The 27,175-nt window shown below is 44.8% G+C and overlaps 1 protein-coding gene across 1 annotated transcript; it reads left to right on the forward strand.

Moving 5' to 3' along the window:
- Positions 1-6,184: 6,184 nt before the first annotated feature.
- LOC123157259 (ABC transporter B family member 28) lies at positions 6,185-20,961 on the forward strand. Its single transcript, XM_044575518.1, has 16 exons — positions 6,185-6,656; positions 6,742-6,929; positions 7,769-7,792; positions 8,696-8,797; positions 9,046-9,136; positions 9,885-9,985; positions 10,103-10,153; positions 16,058-16,186; positions 18,401-18,463; positions 18,559-18,817; positions 19,257-19,405; positions 19,503-19,592; positions 19,961-20,095; positions 20,187-20,243; positions 20,400-20,456; positions 20,573-20,961. The coding sequence occupies exons 1-16, from the start codon at positions 6,233-6,235 to the stop codon at positions 20,807-20,809; spliced, it is 2,157 nt and encodes a 718-aa protein (XP_044431453.1). The 5' UTR covers positions 6,185-6,232; the 3' UTR covers positions 20,810-20,961.
- Positions 20,962-27,175: the final 6,214 nt, after the last annotated feature.

The following is a 27,175-nucleotide window of genomic DNA, read 5'->3' on the forward strand; positions in this document are numbered from 1 at the left end:
CCCACCCTTTTCTCCATCCACCACCACATGGATTCGTGCACCCCTTTATCGGAGCTAGAGAAGGGGGATCCAAAGGTGGTGGCCGCCCAGAAGATAAACTTTGCGACTTGCAACGCGCGCCGCCACATCCAAATGAGTAAGGAGAAAGCGGCTTTGGCAGCCAACCACCTGCCACCTCCTAAGAAGGGCGGAGGGGCTGGACGAGGGCGAGGTGCCGGGCGGGGATGGGGGTGTGCTGTCGCCCTTGATGCACTCGCTGACGAAGATGCAACCGTCATACTACTACACCACCATGCAGCTTGGTCAACAACACCCGTGCCCGACCACCTCCACCACGTATGTGCCATGGGCCGTCGACCTGAACACGCTCATCCACTTCATTAACTCGCCATCGCGTATATGTTTTTTCATGTGGACAAAGGCAAGTATAGATATGTGCATATATGTAGCAACTTCGTATCACACATGTCACAACCGTACCTCCCCACATTTAGGTTATGACAACTGTGATTGATGGTCTCCCCATGGATGCAGCTAAATGTGGTATCTGTTGTTCCCCTATCAAAGGCAGTGAAGGAAGGAGGGTAGTTCCTGTCACCTCTATACCTCACCATCCCCACCACCACAACATAGTAATGTCCTTCATGTCCATAAAGCCAAAATGTTATGCGGTCTGACTTTCACACAAGGTCATGTAGAATAATTAACACAGCATTTTTCAACAATCGTATATCATTGGCATTCATAATAAGACACTATAGTTCATCCACATTCCCTGAGAACTAATGTAATTACGTAACATGTGCAGGATTAACATAGAGGGAAGAGACACATTACAAACCAACATAATGATGGGGAAGGATAAATGCATGAGCCTCCCTCTTTATTCTTCCTTATCTAGGCCCTTCCTCTATGAGGAAATGGTCTTGCTGTAGAATGGAGGTGTGGCGGGTCGTGGTGGAGTAGATGGGATTGATTGCGGTGGCTAGGGGTTGGATGTGTATACATAGGTGGCCTCCACATGTCTCCTTCATGGATCTTCCACCTGCCTCTTCATCCAAGGGCTCTAGAGGAGCTCAATCCTCTCCTGATACCTCCCTTGGTTGCCATGGAACTTGTATGTACAAACCAAGACGGAACCAGTGAATAATCACATAAGTTATGTCTAATTTTGCAGCCCCTAGACACCTGGTACAAGTAGTGGTACCACCTAGCTATGTTGTACCACACTTTGTCTTATCTTGTGGATTCTACACGTGGTGTTTAGTATTTGGTTGACATTTTGTCATACAAACTCCAATCCGAGCTTTCTTGGGATCATTGGAATTGTGGGAATGAGTTGATATTATCAAGGTATTGGATCTTTAATTTGGACTATTTGGAAAATGCCATTTTATCCAATTCTCCAAAGGGACTGAATCAGATGGTTGAAACTTCTCCGATTTGGCCCTAATTTGGTTCCTTTTGATGTGCTAACTCCATGAAAACTCCATTACACCTGCAAAGATAAGAAAACTAGAGAAAACTAATACAAACTAAATGTTGTGCAATGAACTCCCTATAATATGTAGAGATAGAAAAGCATGTATGTGTGGACATGATTTTTTTGGAGATTTTTATACTATAATAGACTCTAAAAAGTGATGCAAAAATCCACTAATCAACGTCAATCTTGCTCGTCCTCGAGTAGAAGGTTGATAAACCAATTCATGCTATCCATCTACCTTACCAATGAAGATTGGTGCCGAAAGGTTTGTCCTTGTTTCTCTGCATGCTCTAAGCAAGATATAACATATTTATATAAGATAACATGAGCTCAGTTATGTAATATATTTTGATAACCATATCAGTAGAGCTTCAACGGAAATTTCCATGCACCTCGCCAAAGTTTATTCTAGCATAAAAGAAAACTTGGATCCTCCTACTTAATGTAACATCCCAAATTTTTAATTTGGAATGTTATACATTAGATCATCATCGCATATCATATTTTATTACATTTTGGGTTGATCCTAGAAATTCTACGTAACTCAAGGACCCACGGAGAGAGTTGGGGATTTCGTTATTTTCATATTTGAGTTTTCTCAAATTTTGAAAAGAGGATCGTTTGGTTTTAATTATTTTTCTCTTCAAATATTTCCAATATGAAAATAAAAGAGAGGGATAAAATGACGTCCCCAAAATAAAGAAATATTGAAGGGAAAATATTAAAATCAAATAAGATTTTTTTATTCGGAGTTTTATTGCTATTTTATTTGAATTAGGAAAAAAAATGTGTTTTTCAAAATTGCATTAGAAGCCCAAATAAATGTTCACTTTGTTCGCTATATTTTTAGAGGACGGGGAAAGTTTATTTCAAGATTTTTGGAATCTGTTTAGTATTTCTTTTAATCTTTTTTCTGCGTGACGGACTAAAAAAAAGGAACCAACTTAGCCGGGCCGTACCCGACCCGGACTTCTCCGGTCGGCCTTTATAAGGCCCGACTCAGGACCCCACCAGCCCAAGCCGCCGCCCCCGCTAACCCTAGCCGCCGCCTCGCCCCGCAGCGCCGCCTTGCCCCATAGCGCCGCCGCCGCCCCGTTCCGCCGCCGGATCCGCTCGCCGCCGCCGCCGCCGACCCCACCGGACCTCGTCGAGGAAGCTGTCCGCCGCTGCCGGTTTTCGTTAGAAAACCGTTTGTTTTTTAAAAAAACCTAGGTTTTTTTATAGATCGTTTTTTTTTCGGTTTAGTTATTTAGCGAACGCTCGTTAGTACGTTCGTTTTAACGAACAATGTTCACCCGTTAGCCGTAGACAGCGAACGTTCGTCCATTAGCCTGTTCGTCAGTTTTTCTTTTTCCAGGGTTTTTCCGCGATTATTTTCGATCGTGATTTCTGCCCCAATTTTCATTTTAGTTTATCTTTTCGCTCGTTTATCAGAATCAGGCAATTCAAGCACTCAGATCTTCATCTCGAAGCCCTCTTTCTGTCTAAACAACCTGAACAAGATTTTAGTACTGTAAAATTTGACTTAAGTCCATATTAGTAAATGAATCTTGTTTCTTTCGCAGTTTGAATTTCGTTGCTTTGTTTGATTTGATTCTTTTTGCAAACCGGAGTTCTTAAGTTGAACTTTCTGGTTAGATCTCTTATTTAAGTTTTACCCGTACTTCTAGTTGAGTGCTTATTGTATGCTTTGTTTGTTTGCGATAGAGTACCCATAGTGCGAAGCGTGCTACTACGAGTCTCTAGGTTTCACGGATCATTAGCAAGGCAATTAACACTTTGATCATACCTCTTTTAATACCCAGTTTTATTGCATTAGATCAACCCTCAAACAATTGCATGTTTAGGATCTGTTAATATGTGGGTTTGGGAAGTAGATGATGAGGTAGAACCTGTTGCCATGTTTATTATCAAACCTTTGGGAGTTACTTCTACGTTATGCTTATATTGCCATGCTATGCTCGTAGACGTGGTTTGGGTGAGTGTGTCCATGACAGATGTGAGTATTGTTAATTAATGGTTAACTTAAGGTGGCTACTTAAATACACATCTGGGTGGATTGCTTGTGGCACCCTGGAGTACCCAGTGGTTGTCAGGGCACCTGGAGAATCCAGTGTTGTCCAAGGATATCCCGGAGTACCCGTGTGATCATCATGTGGTCCATCACCCAGGCTCAAAGGGATCATCAGATTATTCATGCTAGAAACTTCCGTGTGCAGCCACAAGCCAATATGGGCTCTGGCATAGTTGAGTAAGTTGCGTGAAGCTCTTGAAGAGGTAGACTAGCAGATGTAGTAGGTTGTAGGTGGTACTGTCTATCCAGAGTAGAGAGTTAATGCTTCAGAAAGACTGTGTCTCGAATCTCCGACCATGTATATTCGAGTCTTACGGGGAAAAGTGCGCAAACCTCTGCAGAGTGTACAAACTAATCATGGTTAGCCGTGTCCCCGGTTATGGACATCTTGAGTATCTGGTTCCTGGATTATCATGTTGACCTCATCACTCTAAATATAATTTTGATTGGGTTTAATGATGATGTTTAATTGAGATTGAGTTGGAGGAACCTTCTCAATGTTTAACAACCACCATGATAGTTAAATAAAATTTATTTCTTTGTTGTAGGAAAAAATTGGCTTTATGCAAAACTGTAACCATAGAGCTTGACCAGCCATATATGCATGTAGTGATAGCATTTATTTTGTTCATTACTCTATATGTTACATTGCCAGCATATTCCATGTGCTGATCCGTTTCGGGCTGCAATGTTCATGTTGCAGACTTTTCAGACGATGAGTAAGGTGCCTTAGATCGTTGTCTTTCACTCAGTGATGTCGTTGGAGTTGATGGACTCACTTTATCTTTCAATCCTTTCACTGTTATAGATTTTAGATGGCCTTAAGCCATATTATTGTAATAAGTTCTCTTTTGAGACATTCGATGTAATAAGTGTATGATTTCTACTCTGTTATAAATCCTTAAGTACTGTGCGTGTCAGCATTACTGATCCAAGGATGACACTGATGCACAGAGATCAGACCGTTTGATGTCTGCTCGCTACACTTAATTAATTATTCATTTGCATTTAGAAGAGTACTCGCATATTTTAGAAAGGGGATAACCAGAGAGGTTTCCACACATTTAGTGATTGATTATTTAGTGGAGGGAAAACAATCTTATCCGATAAATTGTCCAGGATTCACTCAAAATTACCAACATTTTTAGAGCACCACACATTCATTTTGATTTTAATACTCAAGTTGTCCTTTTCACTTTCCCATGTAACCTTGAACATGCTTATTTTGCCCATGACACAATGGCTTATTGTTTCACTTGTGTCATGAAAGTTAAGCATGTTTGACAATTGGGAGGAAAACAAAAATGGGTGGAGCGAGTGCCAACTCCAAAACAAAGTACATAATAATTCATTTTTCATGGTTTAAGAGTTCACTCCTCACTATTTGTTCTAGTTAAAGTATCCACGGCTAAACATTTGTTCCTTAATTTATCTATTTAAGACAACCGAACAAAAATAGGTTAGCCCATAGAATTAGCAACGTTCTCCTAGCAAGCAGTCGACAATAGTTGTGTGGAAGATCCTTTGAGGCAACGGACAACTATGAGAAGTTGTGACAAACTTTATTTGGCAATGTCTGACATTGGGCATGACGATGGTGAGGGTGGCGACCTCAGCGTGGCATGCCACACCTCCAATGTGATTTCTCGTCTGTGCATCTAACCACCGTGCTACACCTTGTCGGCGTGCCAAATTACTCGGCCTCGTCCTGGTGAACCATGTAGTTGAAGGAATTGGTTGAAGACACCACCAATCGATGTCATTATCATCTATCATCGTCTTCGTCACCTTCAACGCGAGTCATCACCGCATTGGTCTCCTCTTCTCCATATCCCGAGCTCCACGTCTGCACCCTCGGGTACATGGGGGTCTTCCGAAGCCTTCTAACCATCCAAGGAGCCACACGTCCCCGGAGCTTCTCCTCGTGGTTGCCCTACTCCGCTGCCAGACGTCGTCGTCGAGGCATCCATTGTGGTGCTCCTTCTTTGTCCTCAGCCACCTGAGCGAGTTTCAGATAACAACCCACTTCTATAGCTCTTCTTTGCCCTTTCTTGGTCCCTTATGTAGCTATCGTGCCTAGCGCCGTTGTAGTTGTCACGGCTTGCCACTGTTATGTTTTTCTGGCTAGCCATGCGCTGCCACCCATCGTTGTGCCCTCACCCCATTGCGCTTCTCCGGCTGGGCTACACGTCGGGGCAAATGAGATTGCCAGGGGTTGGTCTTGTTGGAGCAATCATTGCTAATGAGAAAAGGGGGTGAGTGGAGTGAGGAGGAAGAACAACGAGGAAGATGGGGGTATTTTGGTCTGAAATTTAACATAGTGCCATTTAGGTGTGATGCAAAGTTCTAGCAGCATTTTTCAAAAGAGGAAACTTTGCCATGGCATTTCTCTGAATCTGAATTGGCCAAATTGCAGTAACATTTATCTATTTATAATCCTCCATCCAAGTTCAGTACAAACAAGCATGGTGATTTTGGAATTGGCAAGCAAAATCCGTGAACTCCGATGATGGGTGCCAAATTGCCAAACACCCCTTCAACCCGAACTATCCGTTATCTCTGGTGCTGTCCTCTCCGCGTGTCCGCCCCACCCTCCCCCGCCTTCCGTCTCCACAAACACGCACCAAAAAAAGGCCAAAACTCCACCGGGAAAAGGGTAAAGCTGGGAAGCCATGGCGCTCTCCGGCTGGAGCATGCGCCTCCCCTACAGCCCCTCCCGCCCCACCCAGAACCCTCGCCGCAGCCGCCTCCTCTTCAGCCCCTCCGTCGCCATCCTCAACCCTCGCCCCAGCCGCCTCCCCTACCTCCCCGCCACGTCCCACGTCGCCGATTCCGGCCGACGCCGCTGCCTCCGCCTGGGCCGCCCGCCCCATGCGTACATCTCGGCGCCGGCGCCCGGCCCCGACGCCTACCAGTCCCCCTCCTTCGACGCCGCAGAGGCGGCTGCCGATGTGGCCGCCGCCATCTCCTCAACTGACGCCATCACCTGGGCCGGCGTCTGGGTCCTCCTGTCGCAGCACAAGGCCCGCCTAGCGATCTCCCTCGCTGCGCTCCTCGCGTGCACGACCTGCACCCTCTCCATGCCGCTCTTCTCAGGTATGCTTCAACCTTCAGGCCCCCCTCTGTCGATGGGATGGATGCTGGCCTGTTTCTGAAATGTGGTGGTTGGATGTTCACACAGGGAGGTTCTTCGAAACCCTGATAGGGAGGGGGTCTGAACCCCTGACGAGGCTCCTGTCCAAAATCGCGGTATTATATACGCTGGAGCCGATATTTACCATCGTCTTTGTGATCAACATGACGGTGGTCTGGGAGAAAGTGATGGGGAGACTGCGGAGCCAGATATTTCGGAGGATTCTGATCCAAAAGGTAAATGTTGGAACATAACGCTGTAGTTGCTGCTGTCAAGTTTGCAGGTGGAAGTACTTTCGCATGACATCTTTGATTGCTTGGTGTATTGCTGTTATGTTGTTATCGAACTTAGCTAAGCATGTTTGGTGTGCTTTTCCAGCTATTGCAGTACATTTATATTTGCTATTTTGTTAGGTTGCTGTTGTTATCACATCTGTGGTCTGTGCAGCTGATTTAGTTCGTAGCTGTGCTGAATTGGAAGCATTAAGTGCCATTGTACCAGTAGTGTTTCGGTGATGAGAATTTTGACCACTGCTAAGGGGCTGGTGATTCCAGTACATATGCAAATATGTTGATTGTTCACTATTGCTGCCAACAGATTTGTCTGACATTCCTTTGTTACTTTAAACATCTAATACACAATAACTATGAAATTATCTTAGCATTATGATGAAATGGTTCATGAATGCTATTCCATTCCTAGGCTGAACCAGCTCTCAGTACGGTTTTACTGCAGCATTTGATGCACTTTAGAGGTGGCAGCAAGCTAGCTGCAAGTATTTATGTTGAGTCAGTCGACTCTGCTTTAGGCATTGTAAACGATGGAGTTATAAGGACTAGAATTGACACAGGTGCATGCTGTGATGTGATATGGTTTTATCTCTCTATAGCCATGCACCATGAAGTGTAAGAAACTAATTAATCTGCACGGAAGTGATACATTAAGCTTATAAGCTGCTAAACTCCTATGCCATGCAGTCTCATTGCTCCTTTTCTTTTGGTCAAATTTATACCATTTCTCATATGCACATTATGTTATTTAAATGGTAATAAATGCCCTTTTCTTTTTCTTGCAGATGGTATTTTTTGATCGTCACAAGGTATGCCAGTTGACATACAATGTTCATGATTATTAGTTGTAGAAAAACATGTCAAACCATAAATTTCAAGTTTCCCATCCAATTCAAAAACTTTGTAGTACTGTTAAATGATACAATGGGAGGAAGTTAAATGTCGCTTGTTCATATAATATCTGGTAAGATGTTAAATTTTGACATGTGACTATTATTCAACCATGAAAGTAATAGAATTAAATTTAGGCTGTTCGGTGTGTGTGTATATTAAAGCATGCTACACGGTTTATTGAAGATTAAATAAGAACCACATTTCAGTATAAAAAAGGTTACTGACCAAATGTGGGATTTTTCACTTTATTTGTTACACATTTCGTGAATATAGCTTAGGAAAGAGAAAATATCTTGTTTATTTATGTTTAAAAACCATTGTACAGTGGCATGATTTAGTTTGGTCTGTCATAAAATTGTACTGTCTACTCTTTTGTAGAAAGTCATACTTCTCTTCAAATTATGTCAACCAAAAGATGTCTTGATAGATGCACACCTATGTTCTGAGTACTGACAAACTAGTTAGTACTCCCTCCGTCCGGAAATACTTGTCATCAAAATGAATAAAAGGGGATGTATCTAGACATATTTTTGTTTGAGATACATATCTTTTTATCCATTTTGATGACAAGTATTTTCGGACGGAGGGAGTAGATGCCAAGAAGCTATTCCATTATTTCATCTCTAGCAAGTTATACCATGATGTTTTTATGGATTTGTGTTACTTGACTTTAGTGCCAGTCATAGACACTTATTTCTATGTACCTTCCAAGAGAGCATAGGAGAATGGTGATACCTTGTTGTGGTTGTCTCAATAAATTGGCAGTAATTAGTCTGCTTCATGTCTTGGTGCAAATATCTTAATATGATTTATGGCAGGTCGGCGAGTTAACTGGATTGTTGACATCTGATTTAGGTTCTTTGAAGGGTGTAGTAAGTGACAACATATCAAGAGATCGTGGGCTAAGGGCATTCTCTGAGGCAAGAAATTTTACATTATGAGAATGTAAGCTTGATGCTGCTAAATGCTAAGAGTTTGATCGGTATAATTACATAATCTCTCAGGGCTAATTGTAATGCTCTTAACTACTCCCTTCAGTTCTACCCATTGTTCACATGTAGCCTACTATTCCATTCATATCATGTACTTGATATTAATTTAATGATCTTACTTACTTGCACTGTGTCTCATGCTGGCCTCATAAAGCATTTTTCTATTCTATTTTCAGATCACTGGTACACTGTGTATACTTTTCACATTATCCACTGAGCTTGCTCCTGTTCTAGGACTCCTCATAGTCTCTGTCTCCGTAATAGTTGGTAATTTTCTGAAAGCTATATGTGTGGGGCATGTCCTTTGTTGTTTATACTATGTATGACATTTCCTTCAGATTGCTAGAGTAGTTTTCATCATTTGGAAATGTTAAAGTATGTGTTGAAAATGGGCTATTATTTGTGGTAAATAACCATAACAGGTTTGCTAAGGACCTATGTTTGGAGGCTGATTCCTCGTATCCTATACCTTTTTAAATTTTGTTTTGAGCATCTGAAGAACCTGAATATAATCTTGGTATTAGATTTGTGATTTCTCTTAAAGTAACATGTATGTCATATGCTCAAAAGCTTGAATGTCCTTTGTGTTCAGCTAATAAAAATTCTTTCTATTTATGTGTTCCCTATGAGTTCTCAAACCACGTTAATATAGAGCTTTTGTTAGAATCATGAATAATTGAGTGCCAACTGCCAACTGATCGTGCGTTGAATTATTTGGTTTTTAAAAACAGCAATGAGATAATTTGTGCCTTTGAATATAAAATTGTCTTTTTCTTTTGATGTTTGTGTTTATCTTTTTTGTTAATAATTTATTTTTGTCACAGATGATCACCACATTTAATAGGCTTCTTTGCTTCTTAGGTCTTGAATAAGTGAATTTGGTTTTCTAGGAAATTAATTGTATTAAATAATTTCGAGTTCTTTTCCCCAGAATTTTTTCCCTAGGGTTGTAATTAGGCGATTTGGTTTTGAAAGATTTACATATCGCCTTTGACAAGGTAATTTTTCTAACCAGCTATTTTCAAGAGGTCAACTGTCCCCACCTTTAAATCTTACGGAATTGTCCAAGCTCATATATCAGACTGCGTGTCAGAAACATTTTCAGCCATCCGTACTGTGAGTACCTTTTGTCAGAATGCTTATTTGAACTTCTGTTGAACTTTAATATGGTTCTGTTAGACACATGCTCAACTGTTTGGATTATCCTTGTTTAACTCAAAAGTACGTATGCAGGTTAGGTCATTTGGTGGCGAGAAACGACAAATTTCTATGTTTGACAACTTGGTATGTCACGTCACTTATGGACTTCTTTTTTCATGGAAACAGTGGGGAACGTCATTATTCTACTGGCATAGTTTCTTTGTATCAGATTCCAAAGAAAGGATCCAAACAGAAACTACAGCCCGTAGAAATAATGACGTTCTCAATGTTCCTTTTGCCAGTTCTATATAATAGATAAAATTACAAATTACAAAGGAATGATCCGGGCGAAAACTACAACCATAAGAATAATAACTCTGTAAATGTCTGCTATTAAGGAAATAGTAACTTGTATTTACAGGGGCCAAAGGCCATTATCTATATACAATGTACAGGTGGCAAATATGCAGGGAGCCCCTTATACTACAGGGAAACTATACAAGGTACTCCCTCCGTTCGGAATTACTTGTCACAAAAATGGATAAAAATGGATGTATCTACAACTAAAATACATGTAGATACATTCATTTCTTGGACGAGTAATTCCGAACGGAGGGAGTACATGGAAACATAATATAACTATCAACACCCCCCCCCCCCCTCTCTCAAACTGAAATCCACAACACTGAGTTTGAAGAGATGAAGTCCATGCTGCACTTTAATCTGGGCCTCCGTAAAGAAATTTGCCAACTGTAACTCGGAAGGTACATACTGAAGAGCAATAAAATTATCATGCAAAACAACACATACAAAAAAAAGCATGGTGAGCTCATGCTTCACAGGGTCATGTGCAATACTAATAGCACATGTACCATCTGACAAGAGCAGGGTAGGTGTAGTGACAGAAACACCAAACTCCTGAACTAACCATGGTAACCAAGTCACCTATGCCGTCAAAAGAGCCATAGCTCACAACTCAGCCTCTGCACTCAAACGGGAAACTGCAATTTGTTTCTTTGTCTTTCAGGCAATGAGAATCACCAAGAAAAACAGTAAGCAGAAAGTGAACGTCTATCCAAGGGATCACTAGCCCACATAGCATCCGAAAGATGTGAAGCTGTAACAAACTGGAGTGGGGAAAGAAAAGACAGTGAGAGATCATGCCATGATATCGGAGAACACAAAGAAGGTAACAATAGTGAACCGAAGTGGGTGCAGAAACAAACTGACTCAAAATATGGACATGATAGGGGATATCCGGATGAGTGACAGCTAGATAGACAAGACTACCAAAAAAAAGGGCAACCTGGTGCATGTAGCTCCCGCTTGCGCAGGGTCTAGGGAAGGGTCCGACCACTTTGGGTCTATAGTACGCAGCCTTTCCCTACATTTCTGTAAGAGGCTGTTTCCAGGACTTGAACCCATGACCTCATGGTCACAAGGCAGCAGCTTTACCACTGCGCCAAGGCTCCCCTTCATAGACAAGACTACCAACAAGATGGTAATAAGAGCAACTCCAGCCGCGCCCCCAACAGGCCCCCCAAGGCCATTTTTTAGCGCCGGCGCTCAAAAATCGGCCCAGTCGCGCCCACAGGAGCCCAAATTTCGCCGGTTAGGGCCGAAACTGGCACTGGCGGACCCAGGCCGAACCCGGCGCGTTGGGGGGTGCCCCGGGGGTGCCGGGCAATCGTTTTTTGGCGTGAAAGAGCGGCGGGCCCGCCTAGTCAGCGACCCCCGCGCCTTGTCGTCCTCATCGCCTCGGTTTCCCGCGGGGAATCAATGCCAAGGCTGCCGCCGGTCAGCCTTCCATTGATTCCTCACGGGCGGTGCAGTGAGGCGACGCGCCCCCTCCCGCCATGCGTACACACGACGCTGCCCCCTCGGCCGCTATACAAGCCGCCCCTGCCTTGCCAGTGAACGCACCCCGCTCGCAGCCCTCTCTTCCCGTGCACGCACAGCCGCCGCCGCCACCGAACTTTCTTTCCCCCTTCTCCGTGCACGAACAGACGATGGGCGAAAGGTTCCCTGGCGACGGGGCGGCGGCCAATGACTTCGGCCGCCGCTCTCTTCACGAGTGGGAGGCCCATCTCCTCCACCAAGCGAACTACGCGGCGTCTCCCGACATGCGCGCGCCGGGGCGGTGGAGGCTCAGCGCCGGGGCATCCCCGTCCCCCCGCTACCCGACGTCGAGCACCCCCACTACTTCCACGCCGAGATCGACCGTGTGCGGGCGTCTCTGTCGGAGGAGGAGCGAGCCCTCCCGGAGTACGACACTGGCAACCACGAGGCGTAGGCGGCGTACTTCGAGCGCCGGCAGGCGGAGCGGCTAGCCTCCACCAACAACGCGCCACTGGCGAGGGGGCGCAACAACAGCGACGACCGCTGCCCGTGGTGGGTCGTCCCCGGCCGCACGCTACACACCGTACTTGAGTACCTCGAGGGCGGCAACGATCCACCGCTGATGTACCCGGCCGCCCCGGCCCCCCGCCGGAGTTGCGGTCCATGGATGCCGAGGAGGATGCTGGGCGGTCCTCCTCCTCCTCCTCCCACTCCTCCGGGTCACCGGCGCTCTTAAGCGTCAAGGCCGAGCCTGTGGAAACGCCGCTCGGCCGGCGCAACCGCGGCGTCGTCATCAACGAGGGCGGTGGCGGCGGTTCCTCCCGCCTCGTCAGGCCGAAGACGGAGCCGGGGCTCGGCCCCGTGAAGCGCGAGCACAACGACGAGGCCGCCTTCGACGACGAGGCCGCCATGAAGTGGGCGCGGGAGGATTGGTTGTGGATGGAGATGGAGCGCCAGCGCCGCGCCCTGGAGGAGATCGTCGCTCGACGCCGTGGCCGCAAGGAGGGAGGCGTCGTCGTTCTCGACGACAGCGACGACGAGGTGCCGCCGCCGGCCAAACCAATCCGCCAGGGGGACCCCGGGCAGGGGTCGACCAGGGACGACCGCGTGAAGGAGGAGAAGAAGGACGACGACGGCGGCGACTTCGGCGTGTTCAGCGAGTTCTTCGGCCTGTAGGCGCGACTGTTTTTCTTCTTCTTTTTAGTAGACTTATTATTATCTTTCTATATGTAAAAAAAGCTGTGAACCGCCTAAATATCGCCGAATGTATCCCGTGCTTTGCCGAAATTTGCCCAATTATGTTATTTTTTAAAGACCGTCTGGGGCCGACCTGGGGGCGGCGGCTGGGAAGCCGATCGCCCCCACGCCGAAAATATCGCCGGTTCGCCCCCAAGCGGCGCTTTTTTCTAGCCCCTGGGGGGGCGAACGGCTGGAGATGCTCTAACGTGTCGGATCATACAAGGGGTCACCATAAGAAGCACAGAGGTGAACATTGAGCTCTATGGGTGAAAAAAAATACTTGGGGGCCAATGGCCAGTGTGTATATATATATGCAAGGAACCCCTTATACTGTGGGGAAAATATACAGGCTATACATGGAAACATAATATAACTCTAACAAGCCAAATGGTAAATTAGGCAAAAGCTGGCTGGGCAATCGGGATTATAAGACAACAACAACAACAACAACAAAGCCTTTAGTCCCAAGCAAGTTGGGGTAGGCTAGAGGTGAAACCCATAAGATCTCGCAACCAACTCATGGCTCTGGCACATGGATAGCAAGCTTCCACGCACCCCTGTCCATAGCTAGCTCTTTGTCGATACTCCAATCCTTCAGGTCTCTCTTAACGGACTCCTCCCATGTCAAAATCGGTCGACCCCGCCCTCTCTTGACATTCTCCGCACGCTTTAGCCGTCCGCTATGCACTGGAGCTTCTGGAGGCCTGCGCTGAATATGCCCAAACCATCTCAAACGATGTTGGACAAGCTTCTCCTCAATTGGTGCTACCCCAACTCTATCTCGTATATCATCATTCTGGACTCGATCCTTCCTCGTGTGGCCACACATCCATCTCAACATACGCATCTCCGCCACACCTAACTGTTGAACATGTCGCCTTTTAGTCGGCCAACACTCCGCGCCATACAACATTGCGGGTCGAACCGCCGTCCTGTAGAACTTGCCTTTTAGCTTTTGTGGCACTCTCTTGTCACAGAGAATGCCAGAATCGGGATTATAAGAATCAACCACAATTTAATTGCAACCGGTCCTAACAGTTATAGCCCACCTGCAGATCCACATAAGACCTTGGCACATTCAATCCCCTCCAAAGCATCAACTGTATGCACCGTCCCAAACCCATTGAGGCCAACATCAATGGTTCACATCTCGCAGCACGAGGGCATCTCTGGGGGCAATGGTCCCATCTCCTGTTCTGTACTATGAGGAGATGCACTCGTCTGTCCTTTAGTCAGTATGAGGCTACTCCCAGCCTCGGTTTATGGTGCACTGGTTAGCATGTCGCACCAACGGGGGCTTATGCAAGTTTCCAAGTGGGCCTTGGTTGTCACTTCTTAGGACCCATTACAATGAAAAAGAAGGTTAAAACTAGTAAGTTCTTTGATTCAAAATAGTGGTAAACTGTAGCTCCTTGAAGTAGTCTCATACATATACAAACTATTTATAAAATCTAGTAAAACTGTGTATAAAAGGTAGTAATTCCAAAATGATTTTTTTACTATCTAAGTCACTAATTTACCACGTTATTCTAAAAATTACTATATTTTGTACACTAGTTTAATATATTTTGTGCACTTTTTACTAGGGTTATAGAATAAGCTATTCTACACTCATGCTTAGAATAGGGTTTCTACTCATATGTATGCCTGATAGTTTGTGAAAAGAGTTACAATAATTTCTAAGTGAATTTACGATCCAAAATTCTACAGCAGAAGTTATGATTTTACTATCCACCATCACATTTGTAAAATTTCTACTTAACACAATCTTATGACCGCATGCAAAATAACTCACTGTACTCAGGCCCGTCCCTGGGGCTGGGTAGCTAGGGCGACCACCCTGGACCCTAAACCTCAGGGGGCCCAACTGAGCTATCTCTTAGAGCCCAGGGGCCTATTTACTCAAATGAAAATGACAGTGAATCGGCAGCAATAGCTTTGCTCGTACAGAACAAAGGTCACCTCGCCCGCTCTTCTTTTTCTTTGCAAAAAACAACACACACATGCCTGGATAGAGCATAAGAAAGCTTTGGAGCACTTACCACCGTCTCTAACAAGAGGGGTTCTTCTTCTTTTATTGAAAAAAGACTCATACTGACGTGAGTAATATGTCTAAAAATTAAGTATCATACCATTTATTTTGTGGCATTTGCACACTAAAATCAAACATAAAAGTTTGAATCACCTGAGTCTGCTTTCTTTAGCTCCCCATTTTTTTATTTGCATGCATACTACAATCACTTTTTTCTTCACATGAACTAAAAGACACATAGTTCCTTCTATTAGATGCATTATTGTTTTGTTTTTTGGATTTTTTTAATTTGTCCTTTGCTAGTTTTTAAATAAAGGGAGCACATGCTACTCGGACCCTGGTGTACCAAAACAACATCCACACAAGCCTTGCCCAAAAGCCTAGCGACAGTTTCTCAGGTTGTCACAACTAATATAGGAGATAGGTCAATGGACTAACTAGTCTTCTGCAAGAGCATTATTTGAAGGAGGAAGTGATCGTTAAGACTACGATTGTTTTTTTACCAGGTTAACCTATTATTAGAGTTTGTTTATCTACTTTTTCCCAATGTTTTGTGACAACCAACTTCTATGGTGTATAAATGGAAAGTATTTTTACAGTTCATAGGGAAGGCCTCGAGTTATTGTCTTGCCCTGGCCCCCCGATATGTCAGGGCCTGCCCTGATTGTACTTGCACTCGCAAGAGTGGAATAGCAGATATTAATTTGAAGACTGAAATGATCTAATGAACCTAAACGCTGACCAAACTTCCCTAAGGAAAAGCCCTGGCCAAACTCAAGAAGCATAGCAAACAGACTTCTCAATGGAACTATAGAGTGTTTCTTTTGCAGAGTATTGCAATGTTCAATTATTCCTTTTGGCGGTTATATTCTTATACCGACGTTATGCTGGTCACACAGGCTTTCTTACCTCGTTAACACATTTTTTTTGTTTGATAGGCACTTTCTTTTCAAAATAGTGGCACAAAGCTAGGAGTGCTGAAAGCTGCCAATGAGTCATTGACTCGAGTGGTAGTTTATGTTTCCCTAATGGCGCTTTACATTCTTGGTGGAAGCAAAGTCAGTGCGGTAAGCCTCCGAATACATTGTGTATAAGATACTAATTACAATTGCCTGACATGGAATACTCTTTTCTAAAGATTGCAACTGCTGCTGTTTAGTTATGTACTCCCTCCGTTCCTAAATGTAAGTCTTTTTAGAGATTCCACTACAAACTACATACGGATGTATATAGACATATGTTAGAGCGTAGATACTCATTTTGCTCCGTATGTAGTCCATAGTGGAATCTCTAAAAAGACTTATATTTAGGAATGGAGTGAGTAATACGGTAAGAGTGTGTTTGGTTGAGGAACCAAGTGGAATGAACTGTCATGGTTAGATGCAAGATGGGATGGTTCTGTCTCGGCATTTGGTTGGGGAGATAGAATAGGGTGAATTTGATTCAGTTTACCTTTCGTATAGGAATGGTGAGGTTATCTCTGTGCGTATATACAAATTTTCACATTAACTCACTTGCATTTTTAGCTGCAATTTATTCGAAGTTTAGTTATATTTTATTTGTATTCAACACTTGATCATAAGTTGCACACACAAGAGCAGTAAACGACCAACGTGTGTATGACATGTGAAAGACATACATACATTTTATCACAAAATAGATCATGTCACAAACTTAATCAGCCAGGCACCGAACAATGTGTTACATCCATCATGATCTCGCTAGCTTGCCCTGCTCGCATTGATGATGTGCGCCAGAATCACCACCGCCCAGCAGCAGTCACCCACGACCTGCCACAACCAAATGCCGGCTGTGCCCAAGCTCCAGCCGCCGCCACTTGAGAGACAGGGAGGGAGACGGTCTGGCCGCCACTGCTCTGCTCTGGTCCCCGTCAAACCGGTCCCCACCAACGTGTCGTTGCTGCTTGGATGGTGGAGATTCTGAACCGAGCCGGAACAGGTGTCACTGCCTGCTGCTGCTGCTTCGCCGTGCATGATTTGATCCGCCACCGCCATGCCCACCAAGACAGGAAAGACAGGGAGAAAGAAACGTGTGAGGGTTAAGTCGTTCCCCCCATTTCTCAATCGGGCAAGCAGTGAGATTTTTCTCAGGTGCGCTGTCACGTGAGACGTCAGTTGCATTCCACCTCTGGGGACCAACTGGTTCCATTCCAAATCTCGACCAAACATGGGAATCAGCTCAGAAAACAGAACCATTCCATTATATTCCTTTCCATGACCTCAAATAACCACGCCAAGGTTCTGTGCCATCCTGGGGAGCAACGCAGGGGGGTGGGGTGGGGGGGGGGGGAGGTGTGCTTTTCGCTCTTATAACATGCACGGATAAAGCTTTGGCAGATGGGTTTATATTAGACACATGTACAGTTTTATTGGCTGAGGATGCAATCCAGCCACTTATCGTGGACCTTAGGATGTCTAGCTTCTTCCTGTATACAACACTAAATCACCTACAACATTGAAGTACAAAGCTTGAGCTGTTTGCACTGTTTTTGTTACTGAGTGGTTTACTGCTACAGTAGCCACTAGTTTGTTATAAAGAAAGAAAGAAAGGAAAAGACATTTCACTATTGAGTGGGTTACTAGTAGTTTGGAACTTTGGCTAATCTCTTTGACACCACTGTGACATCCTAGCTTAAAGGACTGATAGTACTACTCATATCAACAAGACGGATCATCTTTTATGGAAGCTCATCTCCTAAGAACCTCTGAGTTAAACGTGCTTGGCTCGTAGTAATTTGGGGATGGGTGACCGACCAGGGAAGTTCCCCTCTGTGACCAGTCTAGAGCCTAGAGGATGACAGCCAGGAGTAACTGGTGCCAGTCTGGGAGTGGTTGGGTGTTACAACCACTAGCAACAAGCATAGTGCAGTGCTAGACTTTAGCACTTTAGCACCAATGTTTATAAGTTTCTCTTCCATTTTGACCTTTAGTTTAAAAAATAAAATGTAAACAATTTTCTCATTGTCTTTTAGATTTAACATGGTGTTACTAGCCACAATTTTACACTGCTGAAGTATATCATTTCACAAATAACATTACTTGCTTCATCCAAAAATTAATCAATTCAAAAGTGCCTTAGCACCATGTAAGCTTCTGTTGCTGAAACTGATTCTGTACACAATCATTCATTTGTTTTACTTTTTTTTTTTGGACTTTCACTCATCAGCATGCATGTTCATTCGTGTTATGAATTTCATGTGTGCGATGAGGCTTGTATTGTCTGGTTGGAATCAGAAGAATATGATTATTTTATTATTTCAGGGCAAGTTGTCTATTGGAACCATGGCATCTTTTATTGGTTACACATTCACACTGACCTTTGCTGTAAGTAGCAAATCTTGCTTATTGAGTATTTTATTGTAGCTCCATTTGTTGTTTATTGCATATATATAGGTACAATATAAAAACATGTATTTTAGGTTCAAGGAGCTGTTAATACCCTTGGTGATCTGCGTGGAACATTTGCTTCAATAGAGAGAATAAATTCTGTTCTGTCAGCAAAGGACATTGATGATTCACTTGCATATGGTTTAGCCAAAGAACTTGACAATAAAGAACCTGAAGATTCTAATGCTAGAGTGCATGAAAACGGCACTGTTAACACATATTACATGTCAGCACTGAAATCTTCAAGCAGCTGTAGTGATCTAGCCTGGTCTGGAGACATTCACCTGGAAGGTAGGATTCCCGTTTTAAATATTTATTCAATTAATGCATGAGTTCCCTCCATATTACACAGATCCATATAATTTACATATTATGCATTACCATCTGCTATATTCCATTATTATTATTTCCATATTGTGAAATGTGAATGTGGAGCTTATTTTCCTATGATTAAGTTTCAGGTTTAACTTTATTTATAATTTGTCTATGTTCTGTAATAAGCTTGTCATGTTGTCCTCAAGTTTCACTTATTTGTGTTGAAAACATAATTTGATGGGGGGGTATGTTTTCTGATAATTTTTTGAGTCTGTTTAACTTTAATGAGAGTAGCTCAATGATTTTCCTTTTAAGTTTGTTTCTTGAGATGTCCAAAAGTTGTCTTACTGCTAGCACAAAATCCAGGTGACATGGTTGACCACTGGCATACAACTGATACTCATATATCTGGCAGATGTTCATTTCTCCTATCCACTGAGATCTGATGTGGATGTCTTAAATGGGCTTGATCTTGTAATTGAGTGTGGAAAAGTCACAGCACTTGTTGGCTCTAGTGGTGCTGGGAAAAGTACAGTGGTGCAACTTTTAGCGCGGTACTATGAGGTAAGTACCGCTGTACATATCCATAGCAAACATTACTGTGTTGTCTACTTGTGTTTCATGAATGTAGCAACATTATAGATTTGTTCCGATCTTGCAGCCTACTCAAGGCCGAATCACGGTGGCAGGGGAAGACATTCGTGTATTTGATAAAAGAGAATGGTCTCAAATTGTATCCCTAGTGAATCAGGTACACTGTATACCAAAGCACCTATCTTTTCATGCCATTTGTTACTACTCCCTCTGTTCCTAAATATAAGTCTTTTTAGACATTTCAAATGGACTGCAACATATGGATGTATGTAGACATATTTTAGAGTGTAGATTCACTCATTTTGCTCCGTATGTAGTCACTTGTTGGAATCTCTAGAAAGACTTATAGTTGGGAACGGAGGGAGTAGTTCATAGTAGTACACAAGTATCAGTTATCCCCATTGATTCATTTGAACTGCTAGATTTTGTTGGCAATTATTCCACAATTACAGTAAATAAGCGATACAAAATATACTATCTCAAAGTTAGTAGTTCTATTAATTCTTTTTCGTACGAAAATATCAGGACCCTGTCCTATTCTCGGCATCTGTTGGGGAAAACATTGCTTATGGTCTTCCGGATGACGTTGTCTCCAAGGATGAGATAATAAAAGCTGCTAAAGCTGCCAATGCTCATGAATTCATCATCTCGCTTCCACAGGTTTGGCAGCCTATCATTAACTGGCGCCAGTTATAGTCTCCTATGTACGATGATATGCCCATACCCGTTTCCTCATTTATTTGCAATTTAGGGTTATGATACTCTTGTGGGAGAACGAGGTAGCCTCCTAAGTGGGGGACAGAGACAGGTAATTTGCAATCTTAATATTTGCATTGATGAATGAATGATAATATCGTTGTTACTTTGATAAAGGAATGACATCATCGGTGCTTTATCCTAACTACTGTTAGTTTATTGTGGCGCTTTATTGAAACTACTGCACACCTTTTCTGTTGCTTTGCAGAGAATTGCAATTGCACGAGCTCTTCTGAAAGATGCCCCTTTTCTAATACTTGATGAGGTACCTCGCAACTGAACTTTGTGTACTGCGCAGGCTGCATGAGATCAAAATCCTTTTCCGCATTTTCATTGGGATGACCGCCTTATGTTCACTCAAGGAACTCGTGCTATTTACAGGCTACAAGTGCACTGGACACAACTAGTGAGCGGCTTGTGCAGGAAGCTCTCGATCTCTTGATGAAGGGTAGGACTTCTTTGGTGATCGCCCACAGGTTGAGCACCGTGCAAAACGCGCACCGAATTGCCGTCTGCTCAGATGGCAAGATCATGGAACTTGGGACGCACGCGGAATTGGTCGCCAAGGGAGGCAGTTATGCAGCACTTGTAGGCACGCAAAGGCTTGCGTTTGAGTAAACACCTTGCTAACATTTTTTGTTCCACACATGAAGTTATAGGCTGCAACCGGTTTGCGAAATACATGTAACAAAGATTAAAGGTTGTAGAAGATTTATGAAATTATACATTAATTGTGCAGTGCATGCATGTAACAAAAGTGAAAAACAGAATAGAGCACTTTGTATTGTCTGTGTCCTCATCGGGTGCAATGTTTACAGTGAAGCAGAAAAGAAGTTTTGTTTCAAGAGTCGGTGTGAGCTGATCATCACTTGTATATTGAAGCGGTTTGCTGTGTGCGCTATTAGTCTAAGAGCACCTACAGATATGACAAATATGACCCCTTGAACTCCACGGATGCGTCCGTGGGCAGTGATCGTGCAATCCTCAAATAGCGTTGTCCACATCCGTGTATCTCATATCTGATTCCTTATATTATTCATACTAAAACCATGCAATGTCGATTAAACTACGTAGGTCCGATTCCATATATTATTCATACATAAACCATGCACCGTCGATCAAACTACACATAGGCAAGCACAATACTTTTGCCAAGAGATCACGATTGGATGTTCCAAGGACCACCAAAGTTCACGATCGGATGTTCAAATGACCACCAAAGTTCACATGATGTTCAAAGGACCACCAAAGTTCACATAAATGATGAAACTACATCTAAAACTTGAAATAAACTGAAGAAAAGCGGATCTTCACCACTTCCGGGCCGGCCCCTTCCCCTTCTGCTCGCCGGTGCAGTTGTAGCCGCCGGTGGCTGGTGGAGGATCGTCCGAGTCGTCGAACGAGGAGCCGCTGCCGTCGTCGTGGTCGGAGGAGACGATGATGAGGCCCTTGAAGCGCCAGACGGCCCGGTCCTGCTGGCGCTTGAGTTTCGCCAGCCGAGCCACTTCCGCCACCTTCTCCTTGGCCTCGCGCTCGGAATGCTCGATAGCTAGCTGGAGAGCCTTCGCATTCTTCCGGTGGACCCGCCGAGCATCCGTCTCCGCCGTCGTAAGCGACTGGCCTTCGCATTCTTCCGGTGGACCCGCCGAGCATCCGTCTCCGCCGTTGTAAGCGACTGGCGGTAGACCCACGCGAGGAGCCGTTCGTCCTCGTCGGGCTCCGCCGGTAACCCGCGGCGGCGGCGGACAGAGCTCTCCGCCGCGTCCCTCTCCCTTGCCCGCTACCTCTCGCGATGGGTGGTGCGTGCCTTCGACTCAGGCATGTGCGTTCGGCACAAGTACCCACTGCTGCCCGCGTGGGGGAGCAGCAGCCGGCGAGGGCAGGGGACGGCGTGGGGGAGGCACGGACTGCACAAACCGCGCGGAGCCAAGCGCTAGTCGGGAGGAGCCAGCGCCGGCGGTGGAGAGGCGTGGCAGCCGATCCGGAACTGCCACCCTCATCCACCTTGGACCTCTCAAGGGCAATGCAGAGGGCCAGCTCGTCGTTGTCGTCGTCGGAGGAGCAGCTGCCGGCGCTCGACATGGCCGCCGCAGTCATCGGAGTCGTCAGAGTGGATCGAATCGGAGAAATCGGAGGGAAGAAGAAGAGACGAATCGAGAGTGGAGTGAGCTAGGGTTTCCGAATTGGGATGTTTGTGGGGACGGAGTGGGGTCGGGGTGGGCCGGGCTGACGTGTCGGACACGCCCGACGCGCTCGGGCATCCCCATATCCGCCCTATATTTGGGCTGGATATGAGGGGTGCCGGACAACTCGGGCGTTTGAGGCACTCGACCGGATCAGATTTTCGTGATCGGTCTGTGACCAGGCGGGCCGTCTAGGTGTTTGAGATCATGGCCGTCTAGGTGTTTTTTGAGAGTTTCCCAGTTAATTAATGAAAAACCAGTCGAAAACCGATACAAACCTACCACACGAGGACTACTCACATAACATGCAACCCCATAAGCAACCAATCGGCCCAACAATCATACCCAACACATTGTTGGAAATATGCCCTAGAGGCAATAATAAATTGATTATTATTATATTTCCTTGTTCATGATAATCGTTTATTATCCATGCTATAATTGTATTGATAGGAAACTCAGATACATGTGTGGATACATAGACAACACCATGTCCCTAGTAAGCCTCTAGTTGACTAGCTCGTTGATCAATAGATGGTTACGGTTTCCTGACCATGGACATTGGATGTCGTTGATAACGGGATCACATCATTAGGAGAATGATGAGATGGACAAGACCCAATCCTAAGCATAGCACTAGATCGTGTAGTTCGTATGCTGAAGCTTTTCTAATGTCAAGTATCATTTCCTTAGACCATGAGATTGTGCAACTCCCGGATACCGTAGGAGTTCTTTGGGTGTGCCAAACGTCACAACGTAACTGGGTGGCTATAAAGGTGCATTACAGGTATCTCCGAAAGTGTCTGTTGGGTTGGCACGAATCGAGACTGGGATTTGTCACTCCGTGTAAGCGGAGAGGTATCTCTGGGCCCACTCGGTAGGACATCATCATAATGTGCACAATGTGATCAAGGAGTTGATCACGGGATGATGTGTTACGGAACGAGTAAAGAGACTTGCCGGTAACGAGATTGAACAAGGTATCGGTATACCGACGATCGAATCTCGGGCAAGTACTATACCGTTAGACAAAGGGAATTGTATACGGGATCGATTGAGTCCTTGACATCGTGGTTCATCCGATGAGATCATCGTGGAACATGTGGGAGCCAACATGGGTATCCAGATCCCGCTGTTGGTTATTGACCGGAGAACGTCTCGGTCATGACTACATGTCTCCCGAACCCGTAGGGTCTACACACTTAAGGTTCGATGACGCTAGGGTTATATAGGAAGCTTGTATGTGGTTACCGAATGTTGTTCGGAGTCCCGAATGAGATCTCGGACGTCACGAGGAGTTCCGGAATGGTCCGGAGGTAAAGATTTATATATAGGAAGTCCTGTTTCGGCCATCGGGACAAGTTTCGGGGTCATCGGTATTGTACCGGGACCACCGGAAGGATCCCGGGGGCCCACCGGGTGGGGCCACCTGCCCCGGGGGCCACATGGGCTGTAGGGGGTGCGCCTTGGCCTACATGGGCCAAGGGCACCAGCCCCTAGAGGCCCATGCGCCAAGAGTGGAGGAAAAGGGGAGAGTCCTAAAGGGGGAAGGCACCTCGGAGGTGCCTTGGGGAGGATGGACTCCTCCCCCCCTCTTAGCCGCACCCCTTCCTTGGAGGAAGGGGCAAGGCTGCGCCTCCCCCCTCTCCCTTGCCCCTATATATAGTGGAGGGGAGGGAGGGCATCCATACCTGAGCCCCTGGCGCCTCCCTCCCTCCTGTGACACCTCCTCCTCTCCCGTAGGTGCTTGGCGAAGCCCTGCAGGACTACCACGCTCCTCCATCACCACCACGCTGTTGTGCTGCTGCTGGATGGAGTCTTCATCAACCTCTCCCTCTCTCCTTGCTGGATCAAGGCATGGGAGACGTCACCGGGCTGTACGTGTGTTGAACGCGGAGGTGCCGTCCGTTCGGCACTAGGACCATCGGTGATTTGAATCACGACGAGTACGACTCCATCAACCCCGTTCACTTGAACGCTTCCGCTTAGAGATCTACAAGGGTATGTAGATGCACTCTCCTTCCCCTCGTTGCTGGTCTCTCCATAGATAGATCTTGGTGACACGTAGGAAAATTTTAAATTTCTGCTACGTTCCCCAACAGTGGCATCATGAGCTAGGTCTATTGCGTAGATTCTATGCACGAGTAGAACACAAAGTAGTTGTGGGCGTTGATTTTGTTCAATATGCTTGCCGTTACTAGTCTTATCTTGATTCGGCGGCATCGTGGGATGAAGCGGCCCGGACCAACCTTACACGTACTCTTACGTGAGACCGGTTCCACCGACAAACATGCACTAGTTGCATAAGGTGGCTGGCGGGTGTCTGTCTCTCCCACTTTAGTCGGATCGGATTCGATGAAAAGGGTCCTTATGAAGGGTAAATAGCAATTGGCATATCACGTTGTGGTCTTTGCGTAGGTAAGAAACGTTCTTGCTAGAAACCCATAGCAGCCACGTAAAACATGCAAACAACAATTAGAGGACGTCTAACTTGTTTTTGCAGGGTATGCTATGTGATGTGATATGGCCAAAAGGATGTGATGAATGACATATGTGATGTATGAGATTGATCATGTTCTTGTAATAGGAATCACGACTTGCATGTCGATGAGTATGACAACCGGCAGGAGCCATAGGAGTTGTCGTTATTTATTTATGACCTGCGTGTCAACTTAAACGTCATGTAATTACTTTACTTTATTGCTAACCGTTAGCCATAGTAGTAGAAGTAATAATTGGCAAGACAACTTCATGAAGACACGATGATGGAGATCATGATGATGGAGATCATGGTGTCATGCCGGTGACGATGATGATCATGGAGCCCCGAAGATGGAGATCAAAAGGAGCAAAGTGATGATGGCCATATCATGTCACTATTTGATTGCATGTGATGTTTATCATGTTTATACATCTTGTTTACTTAGAACAACGGTAGTAAATAAGATGATCCCTTACAACAATTTCAAGAAGTGTTCTCCCCTAACTGTGCACCGTTGCGACAGTTCGTGTTTCGAAGCACCACGTGATGATCGGGTGTTAGATTCTAACGTTCACATACAACGGGTGTAAGACAGATTTACACACGCGAAACACTTAGGGTTAACTTGACGAGCCTAGCATGTACAGACATGGCCTCGGAACACGGAGACCGAAAGGTCGAGCATGAGTCGTATAGCAGATACGATCAACATGAAGATGTTCACCGATGTTGACTAGTCCGTCTCACGTGATGATCGGACACGGCTTAGTTGACTCGGATCATGTAATCACTTAGATGACTAGAGGGATGTCTATCTGAGTGGGAGTTCATAAGATGAACTTAATTATCTTGAACATAGTCAAAAGGATTTTGCAAATTATGTCATAGCTTGCGCTTTAGTTCTACTGTTTAGATATGATCCTATAGAAAAATTAGTTGAAAGTTGATAGTAGCAATTATGCGGACTAGGTCCGTAAACTGAGGATTGTCCTCATTGCTTCATAGAAGGCTTATGTCCTTAATGCACCGCTCAGTGTGCTGAACCTCGAACGTTGTCTGTGGTTGTTGCGAACATCTGACATACACGTTTTGATAACTACGTGATAGTTCAGTTAAACGGTTTAGAGTTGAGGCACCAAAGACGTTTTCGAAACATTGCGGAACATATGAGATGTTTCGAGGGCTGAAATTAGGATTTCAGGCTCGTGCCCACGTCAAGAGGTATAAGACCTCCGACGATTTTCTTAACCTGCAAACTAAGGGAGAAAAGCTCAATCGTTGAGCTTGTGCTCAGATTGTCTGAGTGCAACAATCACTTGAATCAAGTGGGAGTTGATCTTCCAGATGAGATAGTGATGTTTCTCCAAAGTTATTACCACCAAGCTGCTAGAGCTTCGTGATGAACTATAACATATCAGGGATAGATATGATGATCCTTGAGGTATTCGCGATGTTTGACACCGCGAAAGTAGAAATCAAGAAGGAGCATCAATTGTTGATGGTTGGTGAAACCACTAGTTTCAAGAAGGGCAAGGGCAAGAAGGGATACTTCATGAAACGGCAAATCAGCTGCTGCTCTAGTGAAGAAACCCAAGGTTGAACCCAAACCCGAGACTAAGTGCTTCTGTGCTAAGGGGAATAGTCACTAGAGTGGAATTACCTTAGATACTTGGTAGATGAGAAGGCTGGCAAGGTCGATAGAAGTATATTGGATATACATTATGTTAATGTGTATTTTACTAGTACTCCTAGTAGCACCAGGGTATAAGATACCGGTTCGGTTGCTAAGTGTTAGTAACTCGAAATAAAAGCTACGGAATAAACAGAGACTAGCTAAAGGTGAGCTGACGATATGTATTGGAAATATTTCCAAGTTTGATGTGATCAAACATCGCACGCTCCCTCTACCATCAAGATTAGTATGAAACCTGAATGATTGTCATTTGGTGTTTGCGTTGAGCATAGACATGATTGGATTATGTCTATCGCAATACGGTTATTCATTTAAGGAGAATAATGGTTACTCTATTTATTTGAATAATACCTTCAATGGTCTTGCACCTAAAGGAATGGTTTGTTGAATCTCGATCGTAGTGATACACATTTTCATGCCAAAATTATAAGATAGTAATGATAGTACCACCTACTTGTGGCACTGCCATGTAAGTCATATTGGTATAAAACGCATGAAGAAGCTCCATGTTGATGGATCTTTGGACTCACTCGTTTTTGAAAAGTTTGAGACATGCGAACCATGTCTATTGGTGTATACGCATGAAGAAACTCCATGCAAATGGACCGTTTGGACTCACTTGATTT

This window comes from Triticum aestivum, chromosome 7B (assembly GCF_018294505.1).
Source record: "Triticum aestivum cultivar Chinese Spring chromosome 7B, IWGSC CS RefSeq v2.1, whole genome shotgun sequence".
Classification (NCBI taxonomy): Eukaryota; Viridiplantae; Streptophyta; class Magnoliopsida; order Poales; family Poaceae; genus Triticum; species Triticum aestivum.

Bases quoted from the DNA above. Each gene is read 5' to 3' on its own strand.
- LOC123157259 (XM_044575518.1), top strand. From the start codon at position 6,233: ATGGCGCTCTCCGGCTGGAGCATGCGCCTCCCCTACAGCCCCTCCCGC. The intron at 9,986-10,102 runs GTGAGTACCTTT...GTACGTATGCAG, and splicing joins CATTTTCAGCCATCCGTACT to GTTAGGTCATTTGGTGGCGA. The intron at 18,464-18,558 runs GTAAGTAGCAAA...CATGTATTTTAG, and splicing joins CATTCACACTGACCTTTGCT to GTTCAAGGAGCTGTTAATAC.